Consider the following 12,321-nt stretch of genomic DNA (forward strand, 5'->3'; position numbering starts at 1 on the left):
GTTGGGTTTTGTGTATATTTTTTGAGTTTTACACCTGAATCCTTCTTATCTATTTGTTTGCTAATCAAAGAATCCCAGAGCATCAAGACTGAGTAAAAAAAGGAATTTGTAATAAGAGTAAGCGTGATTTATCTGGATAAGTTTAATGGTGATCACCATCAGTACAATTGAAATGTTATATTTTTTCTGGAAACAAGATACAGTTTGGGTTTTAGTTTTGTTTATTTTAAGAAAAGGACAGAAAAAAATATATTAGTCAAACCAGTGTTTCTCAAAAATGTTATGAAAATGCAGGCCTTTCTGGCTCGTCTGTTTTTCTACATTTGTCAGCGTAGACAGTACCTTGATTTCTTCAGGGCAAAATGTGAGAACCAGATCTGATTGCAGAAACAGCTATTTAGATTGGATTGTCTTCTGACATGAGTGACCCGTTGCTGCAGTTGGAGACAGCTCAGAAATATTTGGCCAAATTAAACACCTGCAGCCAGCAATGTCATCTTGTTTATTTTTCCACTCATAAAAGAACTGAGATATTCCCAGTTACAGTAAAACTGGGTTGTTTGGTAGGAGCCACATCTGGCAGTTCAGAAATTCCCTGTTCTGACAAACAGCATTATATGATGTGACCAAATCTCCTTCCTGTTCATCTTCTTGTCTGCAAATTATTTGTTGACATAATTCTATTTGGTGATTTCTTTTAGTAAAATTCTTATTTTTGGAATTACTTCAATATTGCATTTGGGAAGCAAATCATTTCTGTCCTCAGCCATCGGTCACTCAAACACTGTGACGACAGGCATATTTATCTATTTTGTTGTAGAATATATGAAAACGTGGAAAAAAGATTTGCTTAAAATCTTGCTTGTATTTTTTGCCTTAGAAATTGATACTCAGTAGAAAATGACTGTATTATATTTTCACAAGACAATACTTGTATGCAGCGGTTGAATTTTACATGTTCACCCATGATAATAGTAAATTCACCTTGACTAAGTAGTTAACTTCAGGAAATAGTGTAAGTCTGGATGGATATTATATTCTGTTAGATTTTTGTTTTGTTTCTTAGTTTAACTGTTTTTAATACTTTTTTGCTTGCTGAAAGGGGAACAGTTTTGATATCAGCAGTCATGTACATCAAGAACTTACTGGTTGGCTTATCTCAAATGGCTCTAGTACACATTTAGTTCTAGAGAGTAACATACACTCTGCTCCCTGGGAAAAACCTGAAAGGAAACGGCTATCATAAATAACTAAACACTCAGTCTTGATAATATAATCTTGATAGTTCAAATTTGAATAAATAGGTCAGGTACAATGAAATGTGAAAAACGACGTCTAATTATCATACTTCTGTGAAGTTCAGATAAAATATTATCAATTTTTTTTCTTAAACGGTGCTGTGAATTAGTTTTGATCCCCTTTAGACTATTAGGAGCTGGTAGATATGCCTAGTTTTCTTTTAACTAACCAGTTACATTACGTCTTTAATGACACAAGGTAGAAGTCACATGCTTTCTTACCTTCAAATTAGTAAGCAGCCAGTGGCCAACATAGCAAAAGTCTTACAAAAGCAACTATTATAACTATATAGCTCTGTATAATAAGAGAAGTCTTTTTGAGCGAGTTTCAAGTTGAAGGTTTTTGTCTCTCTCTTGTATTTTCAAATTTTTGAAAGGACTTAGCATGTCCTGAAAATATTTAATTTCATTCTGACCATATTTAAGCATTAAGATTTGTTCGTTTGATTCATAATAATAAGAGGAAAAAGGAAAAAAATGTTCACTAACATTTTCTTTCTTAAAGGCCACAAAACAAAAGTCAAGGTTCAGTGGCTTACTTTTGAATGCCTTGGTCTTCACTGCATGCTATTTTAGTGTTATACATCACACAACTTTATGAAATTTGATAAACTTTTTTAAGCTCCTGAATTTTGTAGCTCATCTTAATTTTTTTTCCTGCTAAAGCCTGATGACATAAAGTGATACTGCTTTCTTGATAGAAAGTTTTGAAATAAAATCTCTTTTAAGGTGATAAGGAAGTTGAGAATATTCACAAATATGTCTCTCTTTAATCTGAATTGTCCAAGAATTGTATTTGTAAGTTGTCAGATTTGATCACTGCAGTCCTCTAGAGGTGAATGACTCATGTGGCAAAAGATGTTCCATTAAGTAATAAATACCAAAGGTTCTGTAGATTAAATTGTGGAATACTCCACATCTGCTCATCCTTTTGTATTGATTTGGATAACTGAATGACACAGTGAGCAGAATATAGTAAAATAATCTGTTTATATACAAGATTTTTGGAATCCAAAGCTATTCTACCAGTATTGGTTTCAGAAGAAGGGAGCAGACTGGAAGTCTCTTACAAATGAAAAACCAAGTGGCTGAATGAGTCGTATTCCCTGTTCAAATGAATGTCACATTACTTTTATTTGACTAAATTTTTATTCAACTCATGAGTGTGCAGACTTGGCATCTCTGATTACATAACCATGTCACATTTAAACATACAAGCTTTTTCTAATTATCCCTTAAGTAAATAAAATCTCTCGATACATTTTGTAAAATATACTTTGGGGATATTTTTTTAAAGAAAGCTTGAATTTTCTGTTTGTATTAATAGAACAGTGAACAAAGAAAAATTAGAATATTTCAGCAGTGTTAATTTCAGCCTCATGTCTTCCTTGCGTATATATTGTATTTACATATTATGTTTCTTTGTAGACATTACCATATATTTTAAGATCCAGCAAATATTGAGTATCTTAGATCTCCTAAAATGCTGTTTCTGTATATTTTGATCAAAGCTATTATATTTGAAGAGAAATGTTCATAGGAAAGCAGAGATCCATTGTAGTTGCCAAACTATTTGTTTGAGCTGTGGTCATTTATCATCTTAAGAAAAGCTGTATAGTCAAATCTATTCACGAGGAGCTGCTACGTAGCCATTGATCTGAAATTGAGCATCCGATCCATTGTAGGTAATATGATCATGGGACTGTCAATTTAATAGATGGTGATTTTGGAGAAGAGTATAAGTCTTAATAGATTATGATTTTGGATATTCCGCTTCCTTCTCTGGTTGTTACTTTTCCTTCTGTCTTGTGACATGAAGAGCAGCTGAGGGAGCTGGGGCTGTTTAGCCTGGAGAAAAGGAGGCTGAGAGGAGACCTTATTGCTGTCTACAACTACCTGAAAGGAGGTTGTAGCGTGGAGGGTGTTGGTCTCTTCTGCCAAGCAGCAAGTGATAGGACAAGAGGAAGTAACCTCAAGTTGCACCAGGAGAGGTTTAGATTGGATATTAGGAAAAAATTCTTCATGGAAAGGGTTGTCAGACATTGAACACGCTGCCCAGGGAAGTGGTGGAGTCACCATCCTTGGAGGTGTTTAAAAGATGTGTAGATGAGGTTCTTAGGGCAGTGCTACACATCTGATCTATTCATCTAAACTGGCATACAGTGTGCTAACAGCCAGGAAGCTCCGAAGCTCCCAGGACAAAGGAGAGCTTCTAGTTTGGTCTTCTCGGTGTTGCTAAGCCAGTGTGGTCCCACTTCACTGCTATTGGTTTCTCTTGCATGTTTTATACATACGGCTTTATAAGATACAAAAATAATCTTTGAGATACACTTAAATATTTTAGGTATGGATAGTGTATGTTTCTCTGTACAATAGATGTCCATCACAAAATATGAGATACGCTGCAAAGTCATATAATTAGTCTGTTTAACTACATTGGATGCCAATGAGGTACACTCTTATTAAGCAAATGTAGGCTTTTTATAGTTGTCGTAGCTTTATGTTGAATTGTAAAGCCTTTACTCTGCCAGTGTGCCTACCTAACATCCTCCTCACCTTCCTCAGGGCCCCAAAACATATATCACTAGTGCATTGGTACCTCTTATAATTTTGGGTAGAGGTACTAAATTCTAAAGAAATGCTGGTGTTTGACAATTTCCCTGTTTTTTGTCAAAATTGCAAATTGTTTGTATTGCTGCAGCTTGATGTAAGCAGTAGTCGTGCAAACAGTGTATATCTAGGTTATTTACTTCTATCATGAGATAAAGCTTGGATTTACTTACTTTTAACACGTTAATGTTTTTTCAAGGAATACAGAGGAGTCATGCCAAGGGCGTTATATGCTTGTTCCTGCTTAAAGAGATCCATTCTCTTTTCTTTAACTACTGTTACATTTTAATATGACTGCTGTCCAGGGGGTTCATTTCGTTCCCCTATCAGGATGGGGATAGGAAATAAGATTTTGATACCTCTGTTCATATAGATAAAATGGTGGCTTTGCCAAAGGGTTTCTGTCATAAATACTGATTATTAATGCTACTATCTATGTACTATTAATTTCTTTCATTTGACAGGAACAGTAAAAATTTCTTTAAAATGAGTAGAAACCAGTTAATGGAGAAAAGATGGTGTTTTTTCATGTTTTGCAGTGTTTAAAAATGTTATTTTAGCTGTTTTGTGGGAGGAACAAATACACAGAACAGCAGCACTCATTTCTGGAGCACAGGCAATTGCTTATAAAATTAGTGAACTCTCTCTGGCAGCTCTATTTGCTTTATGATGATTCATAATAAACTAGAAATGCATTGTATATTTTATAAAACTGATGAAATCTTAGCACTCCTCCTTACAGCACTTTGAAATTTTTGGCTCTGGCGAAGGGTGCGATTTTGCTGTGCAAGCTGGTGAAATCATTCCGTGCAAGTGAATTGCTTTCAGCAATAGTGAGCTTAGCCCTTCTCTGTCTTTTCAGTTCTGACTGGGTGACTAAAAGTCCATGTGCAGTTTTCCTGCAATAACTGAAATTATCTTTCAGAACAGCAGACTCCCTTGCTATAAAACTGTGGTTTGTGGTGGGACCAACTACTGTTTCATTGTAACAGAAAAGTGGGATTTTTCTCTGCAGGAAGTCTCAAGCTTTATAAGAAATGTCTGGCTCTAAATTTCAGTAAATGGCATGACACACTACATCCATTTTGAGCTTTTGACATACTAAACTGTTTTTGTTTAATGGACGATTTGCCATGGTGAGCAATGCACTCAGGTGGCTTGGTCAGGAAAACAAAACTTTCCCATTTTGTAAAACATTCTACCAGTCAATTTACTTGTGGAGAAAGTTTGCATTATAGTACTTTGAGCTTCTTCCTCCAATGTTTCTTTGTTCCCATTTCCTTGTTGATATGTCTTTTTTTTTTTTTTAAACTTTGTTGCTCAGAATGTCTTTAATGCTAGCCAAGGAGTAAGGGATTTGGACTTTTTTTCATGGACTTCCAAAGCTTTACCCCCTAAGGTGAGTTAAATGACAGGAACAGTCACACTGTATCTCATGTTTTCAGATCGTAACTTATGACTCAACTTCACATTAAATATTCTTTAGCGTCTGTTTTACTTTGAATTATTTTTACAGATTTGCATACAATGCTGTATCTGTGTCTCTTTCTTTAGGAAGAGAGGAAAAAAAAAAGAAAACCAAACAGAGCAGATTATTACATTTTCATTAACTCATAAATAGCACTCTTCTTTTTAACGAACCAAATTAGAATTTCAGAGATGTGGCCTAGTAATATAACAAAGGCTTTTATTCTCTTTTTGATGAAGAATGTACTCGTAATTTTTTTTTCTGTTACTAGAGGGTACACAGTAAGTTGCAGCATCTAATAAGATGATAGTTTTGTGGGTAAAGCCACAAATATTTAATTAATACTCAGCCTATTCTTGATCTTTTTTTAAAAAAAATATAAAATTATAGGAACAGGCTTCATCCCACAGGGCATTACTTAGTTCTTAACTTTCAGGTCGTCTTTTAAAAGCACCTGTGACTTGCATTATAAGCCTAATAAAGCTCACTCCTCCTTCTCACTTGCTTTTTTCTGATATAAATGTGCACTGCGTTATTTCTCGCCCTCATATTTTCTGTACAATAGCCTTTTTATTAAGCTATGGCTGGCTGAAAAATCTATACTAATATTTGTCTTTTAGTAACTACCAATTTTTCTTGGTAGGAAACTCAAAAAGTGTTTTCTCATTTCAGATTTGGGTATATATTTCATCTGTAACTGGAACCAGGTGAAATAAATTTGCAGGCCGTTCTTATTGTCATAATGAAAGTAATAAATATGCACTAATATTTATATGTGCGTTTAAGAATCTATGGTGTTGCTGTTACTCTTTGTCATAATTTTACCCCTACTCTAAACTAACAACATATTCTAAATGTGAAATGGAAAAAGAAACACATCATTTGGAAAGAGATAATATTCAAATTCCCTTTTACATAGCCCCAGGCTTTTTCACAAATTCAGCAGGAGGAATGAGTGTGTATCCTGATAAATGTCAGTATGAAACAAAGTTTAGTGACAGTGGTTAGAGTAAATAATGTCTCTAGTTGTAGATATGAGATATCCCTTTTACATAAATGGTTTCTGTTTATACTACTTCTGTTTCAAGAGTTACAGTGCTATTTACTAGTAGTTAGTTGTTTATTCTTGCATGCTAAAATTACCAATGTAACTAGTATCTCTTTTAGCTCTGAAATGTAGCTATTATAGCCTTGAAATAAGTATTTCTTATCTAAAGAGTTCAAAGGTATTATTAATAGGTTTTATTCTGTTCTGTTTTGCCTTTTTCTTAAATTTCTCAGGAATCTAGGTCTAATACTGATGATTTTTTCAAAGACCTAAATTCACACTGCCCACAGGAAGCAGTGATGCAAGAACAAGATGTCCCGTTCCTTCGAGGTGGACCTGGAGTGTACAAGGTAGTGAAGACTGGCCCATCAGGTCACAACATCAGAAGCTGCCCAAACCTTAGAGGTATCCCAATTGGAATGTTAGTTCTGGGAAACAAAGTCAAGGCAGTGGGCGAGGTACGAATCCTTGTAGCTTCAGTTCATGTCTTCATAGATACCGGTATATAACAGTAATAAACTCAACAAAAGAATCTGCCCCTGTACAGGTTTGCTTTTCCAACCCTCGTGATAAACACTAACCTTTGAACTTGGTTTATGTTATAAATACTAATGCAATTGTGTCTTTTGCCTTTTAGATGTGTGCATTGATTGAAATAATGTTAAAATTGTACTGCAGTTACCTATGCTTGCTTATACATTTCTGTTACAGTATTCCTTATAAAATGATGATTCTTGTTTTACTTTTTTGTCATATTCTTTGAAAGAATTTTGTTTCATTGAAAAAATGTTTTTCTAGGACCCAACGAATTAACAAATTATTCTCTTTCTCTGTATTGATTGTATTCATTTGTTCAGTTGCTGAACTGTTGTTACTGTTCCCAGTTGTCCAGCTGTGGTATTTTATGGTTAAGAAGGGCTTAAGGATGAAGTGTGTCATGCTATTTCCTAAATATATTGTCAGGAACAAAATTAGTACTTGTACAAACTTTTCATATATAACTTGGTATTATAATTCTACTGTTGCAGCCACCAATAGAAAGGCATATTTCTGTGAATACCTCCTTCAAGTTTTTATTTAGGCTTGTTTGGATGTTCTAAAGTTGTGGTGTTGGTGTTTTGCTTCTTCTGAACTTAAACAGGTCTAATATTTTAGAAATACTCCTAACCATGAATGTGCCATAAATAGATTTGGTCCTTCAATCTGCCTCAGCCTGTGGCCTTAATTTAAGAAACTTTTTTTTTAACATTTGCTTTGCAATACAAAGATTGAAATGAGTGTGTTTTAAAATGAGTGTATTTTTCAGATACTATAATGAGTTGCTGAAGCAAGCTACTGAATCATCTGAAAAGTCAATATATTGTGCTTTCTTATGTGTGTGCATCAGGTGACTAATTCAGAAGGTACATGGGTGCAGATGGATAAGAACAGCATGGTAGAGTTCTGTGAAAGTGATGAAGGCGAGGCGTGGTCATTAGCTAGAGACAGAGGTGGAAACCAGTACCTGCGACACGAAGATGGCAAGTGGTTGTTTTGTTTTGGTTTTTAAATTAACTTAGAAAAACATAAGCAATCTAAACAAGACAAATAAATAAAGAAGCAACTGAGTTTTAAACAGGTATAACATTAATTTACACTTTTTCGTTTGAGTTACTTTATGCAGTTGGACTTCAAAGTTGTTTATAAACATTCTTTAAATGTTTTTTAAAAGAACAGTTAAAATATTTCCCCATGTTTTCTTCTCTATCAGTTTCATAATTTTAACTGGTCTTCTTTTAGCTGTGGGGTTCATTTTTACATAAGGAGTTGTGCATTTTTCTTAGCTTTCTTCGGTCTATTTTGTGTCTCTCTGAAAAGCCAAGCAGAATGAGTTATTTATGTCCCTTTTGATTTTGTTAAGTTTGTTAGTTCTGTCACAGAGCATCCTGATAAAAGCCTGTTAACATGTTTTTTAACACTGTATTTAAAATTAACATCAAGTTAGTTAATTACCCTAGTTAGCAAACTATGATTGCATTCTCTTGAACTGCAGAATTTCTGTCCTGATAATTCATGTTCAGATTGGGTGAGACCTAGAAATCATAGACGAAAACATAAACAAAATGTTAGAACACAAAGCTTTTGATTGCTTCCACCACACTGTCAGTCATCCTTTCTGTTGATCTCTTTCCAAACAGGCTGTCACGACTGATCTAAAATATCTTTATTTTTACCCTGAATGCTTCATATGCCTACCTAGAGGTATTCTGAAACTGTTATTTCTTTAACAGATAGTCTCAGCTCACCTGAAGGAGTTCTCCTATGCCTCGACATGCCTGGTTTTATTATTTTCTAGATAAGTCTGTAATTTTACAAGTAGGGTGAAGATAGAGCTCTCTTGTGCATCTAGCTAAAGCCATTCAAGTAGTTATCAGTGTAATTACTGAGATATTTCAATGTATTCAATGACCCTAGTCCATCTCAGCACCAAGTAAAACTAATGCACTTAAGCCACATCTAGAAAAGTATTTAAACTAATTCCTTTTATTTGCCATGAAATGGATTATGCATACTCTTTGTCATCAGCTTCAATGCTTTTGCTAGAGGGAAATAATTAGGATTTGGAGGAGCTCCAACTAGATTTGCAACTGTCTATATTTTTATCCACAAATAATACAATCTTTCAGGTTGCTTTTGTATTTTCTTTGTTTAATAAAATGATAGTGAAATTCTCAGAAAGAAGTAGCTTTTCTGTCAGAGACAAGTCATACTGAATGCCCAAGTCTGTAGGCAGGTATCCAAAACACTACAGCAAGATCTAGAGTTGCTTCTAATTGAGAAAATTACAGATCTTTTATTTTTTAAACAGAGTTGCCATTTCCAACCTGCTCCCTGATAATTATTTTTATTATATTTCTTATTATTGTTTGAGTGCGTTGTGTAAAAGTTTATACTCCAAAATGCAGTTTTGACCTGAAATGCAATTTTCTATAAATGGTTCTTAGAGAAGTTGTGATTTTTTTTTTTTAATTGAATCAACATTAATTTTAGTAGTTACAAACAAAAAGTTGTTCAAGTTGCCTACCTGAGCTTTTAACCTGCATTTGGAAGATTTCATGTGAATTATTTCTTATAGATCATCGCTTGGAATGCTATTTCTGACCACATGAAGTCGGTAATGTCTATCTAAATCTAAAGTTTAGATTCTAAACAGTCAAGTGGATTCTGTCTCTCATTTATCTTGGCTGTTTAGTTGTGGATATTCTCCAAGACACCAGACTGGTTTCGGTTGATTAATGAATCTGTCAGGGGGAAAAAATGTCTTGTGTCCCATGAGCTATTAAAGGGGATAGCCAAGACTAAAAGTTTATTTGCTATGTGTTTGTCACTCTGCATTGTCAAATGAATTTAACAGTTGCTGTCCAAAGAATAAACAGTGAATGCCGTGATGTTACTGAGAAACAAAGTGTCAGGTCTGTTCCTAAGTGGCAGATGATGGCAAAGCCGGCAACAACTCAGTCAAACATAGAACAGTTGGTGTACTATTAAGTCTTCCTTCTGTCTTTTTACTTTTAGAGCTCTAAAGAAGAGAGGTATGCTTCTCTTTCTGAAGAGAATTGAGTGGTAGAGTGCTATCTGTGGAAAAAAAATGTTGTTCCTTTGTCTTGCGACTCATCTTTCCAATGTAAATCGGTTGCTAAGAAGGTCTAATTCTGAAGTGATGTGTTTTTTTACAGAGCAAGTCCTTCTAGATCAAAATGTTCAGACTCCTCCCCCAAGTCCTTTTTCAATACAAGCTTTCAGTAAGGGAACAAGCTGTAGTAATGGACAAGGGTTTGATTACGGCCTTGGAAATAACAAAGGTATGTTTTTACACTCACATTTTAAATAATGATGTTTTTCTTAACTTTGCTTATGCTTTTGTTACTCATTTCCTACTCTTTTAGGCACTATCTGATGTTCTTCAAAAGGCGTAAGCAGTAGTACGATGAATTGCAAGGTGTTTTACAAAACGTGTAGTAAATTTTGTAACTACTTTTTTCTCTGCTTCACTTTCAGTCTGAGTACTCCATATAAAAAGGATTATCAAAAATTTTTAAATTATAGTTGAGGTGTTCTATAGTGGTAGGCAAAAAAACTGTAATGCATAATGCAGAAATGAAAAACAGATACTTGTAAAACAAGATATGAAAATTATTTGATTTAGAAAGCAGGGGCTTTAAAATTATGAGAAACATTTGTAAACATTTCTCACTTCTCACTGTCTTGACATTAAGTGCCTTTAATAGGGTGATGAGGTAAAAGGATACTATTTGAGATTTAAGTTGTAAAACTGAAGTTACCGTTGAATCACATATGCCAGTTACAAATGCATGGAAATAAATAAAACCCTGATAATTTTACTGTCAATAAAATATTTGTTTCTTTTAACCATGGTTTATTTTTTTGGCAAGATATGAATATATATAAGCCATCATAAAGAACTCAAACTGCGTGCCTTCTGTTCATTCATTAATTAGATCAAGAAGACTGAATAATATCGAAGTGACTTTTGCTGAGGCAGATGTTATTGCGAAAAATTATTTGAAACACAGAGTTTAGTTATTCTGCTCTTGCATCGCTGTACTCTGTCCGTGTCACTGTGAACATGGGCGTAAGGTGTGCTATGTGTTTTTAACACCAGCATATATTCTTAGCGGTCTCCTAAATAGAATAACTTGATTTAAGACTTGTTTTAAAGGGGAAAGGATGAGGAAAAAATTATTCTTAAATGTTCCAGTCTGTTATTTTCATAATATGGAATAGTTTTATAGTATTTCACAGTGTTTTACTGAGTAAAGAAGCAGTTAATAGTTGTCCATGCCTTGTTACAGGAAACTCTTTTTTTTGAACAAAGGCTGGAAAAGTCAGTGTTTTCCTTTTCTTTTTTCCCTTTTGTTTTATAGCGCTTTATACGGAACTGCTTTTCCCACTTCAGCCATACTCATTTCGAAGTAATGGCCGCATCACAAAAGTAGAAGTGTTTGAGACATTCAACGTGTGAGGCAGTATTACAGCTTGGCTCTCAATGTCAACTGTGTAATAGTGCAGCAGTATCATCTATTATTTTTCTGCAGAAGCATATTAGGAAAATAATTTTTTTCCTATGTTGTCCAAAGATACTTGGAGATGAATATGCTACATTAACAGGCACTCTAGTTTCTGAAGACACTGTGATTCTTTTTACTATATCCTATCTTAAACAGTTTCTAAGGTGTTTATTTGGGATACAACAGTTACAGAAAATTTGGAAGCTACTCCTGACATTGAATTCCATATCATTTTATGTGCATTATTCTCTTGACATACCCTCAAGCTGTGATGTTTAGTGCAAGTGAGCGACTCAGCAAGATGACTATTCATTCCATGTCCTGTAATTCCTTCTGAATTGCCCAAGAGTGGAAATTTGTTGGCAACTACATTGAAAAAATAATCATAATTACTTTCCCAGAAATAGAATTCTTCAGCTATATAATTGCTTTATATACAGTCTTTTTGCATTCTGAGGCCCAAGAAGCTTCGAATTTTGTGGAAAATAAAAAACTGAAGGCACAAGCACGATCTGTTGGGGAATTTCTGAATGAGGCAGATCTTTTGGAGGTGCTTGTTTGTTAAGAGAACTTCTGTAGGGGTGTACTAGTTTCCATGAAAATTCAGTCACCATCTATGAGCATTTCAAACTCCTGGTAAAATGTAAAGATCCTTGTTTAATAAGTTTGTGTTTACGGTATAACCTCTGAGGCAGAAGACATAACTCCCACAATCGTTCAGTTTGATTTAGCTATGTGATCCCTATTCCAGCCCTTCTACATTGCAGGCAAATCTTTATTATTCCTCATGAATGGCCTTACCCATCTCCATAGTTAATTATTGTGGGC

At 34.4% G+C, this 12,321-nt stretch overlaps 1 protein-coding gene across 16 annotated transcripts in view; it reads left to right on the forward strand.

Moving 5' to 3' along the window:
• The window catches only part of MYCBP2 (MYC binding protein 2), a 196,207-nt gene that overhangs the window by 134,377 nt on the left and 49,509 nt on the right, over positions 1–12,321 (forward strand). For 12 of the 16 annotated variants that reach the window (XM_065653542.1, XM_065653560.1, XM_065653596.1 and 9 more), the window contains 4 exons: positions 5,233–5,307; positions 6,658–6,882; positions 7,812–7,944; positions 10,141–10,266. In XM_065653542.1, the coding sequence (XP_065509614.1) occupies positions 5,233–5,307; positions 6,658–6,882; positions 7,812–7,944; positions 10,141–10,266 (559 nt within the window). The remainder of the gene's footprint in view (positions 1–5,232; positions 5,308–6,657; positions 6,883–7,811; positions 7,945–10,140; positions 10,267–12,321) is intronic. The other 4 variants (XM_065653588.1, XM_065653641.1, XM_065653649.1 and 1 more) reach the window with 2 other exon arrangements.

Source organism: Caloenas nicobarica, chromosome 1, assembly GCF_036013445.1.
Source record: "Caloenas nicobarica isolate bCalNic1 chromosome 1, bCalNic1.hap1, whole genome shotgun sequence".
NCBI classification, from domain to species: Eukaryota; Metazoa; Chordata; class Aves; order Columbiformes; family Columbidae; genus Caloenas; species Caloenas nicobarica.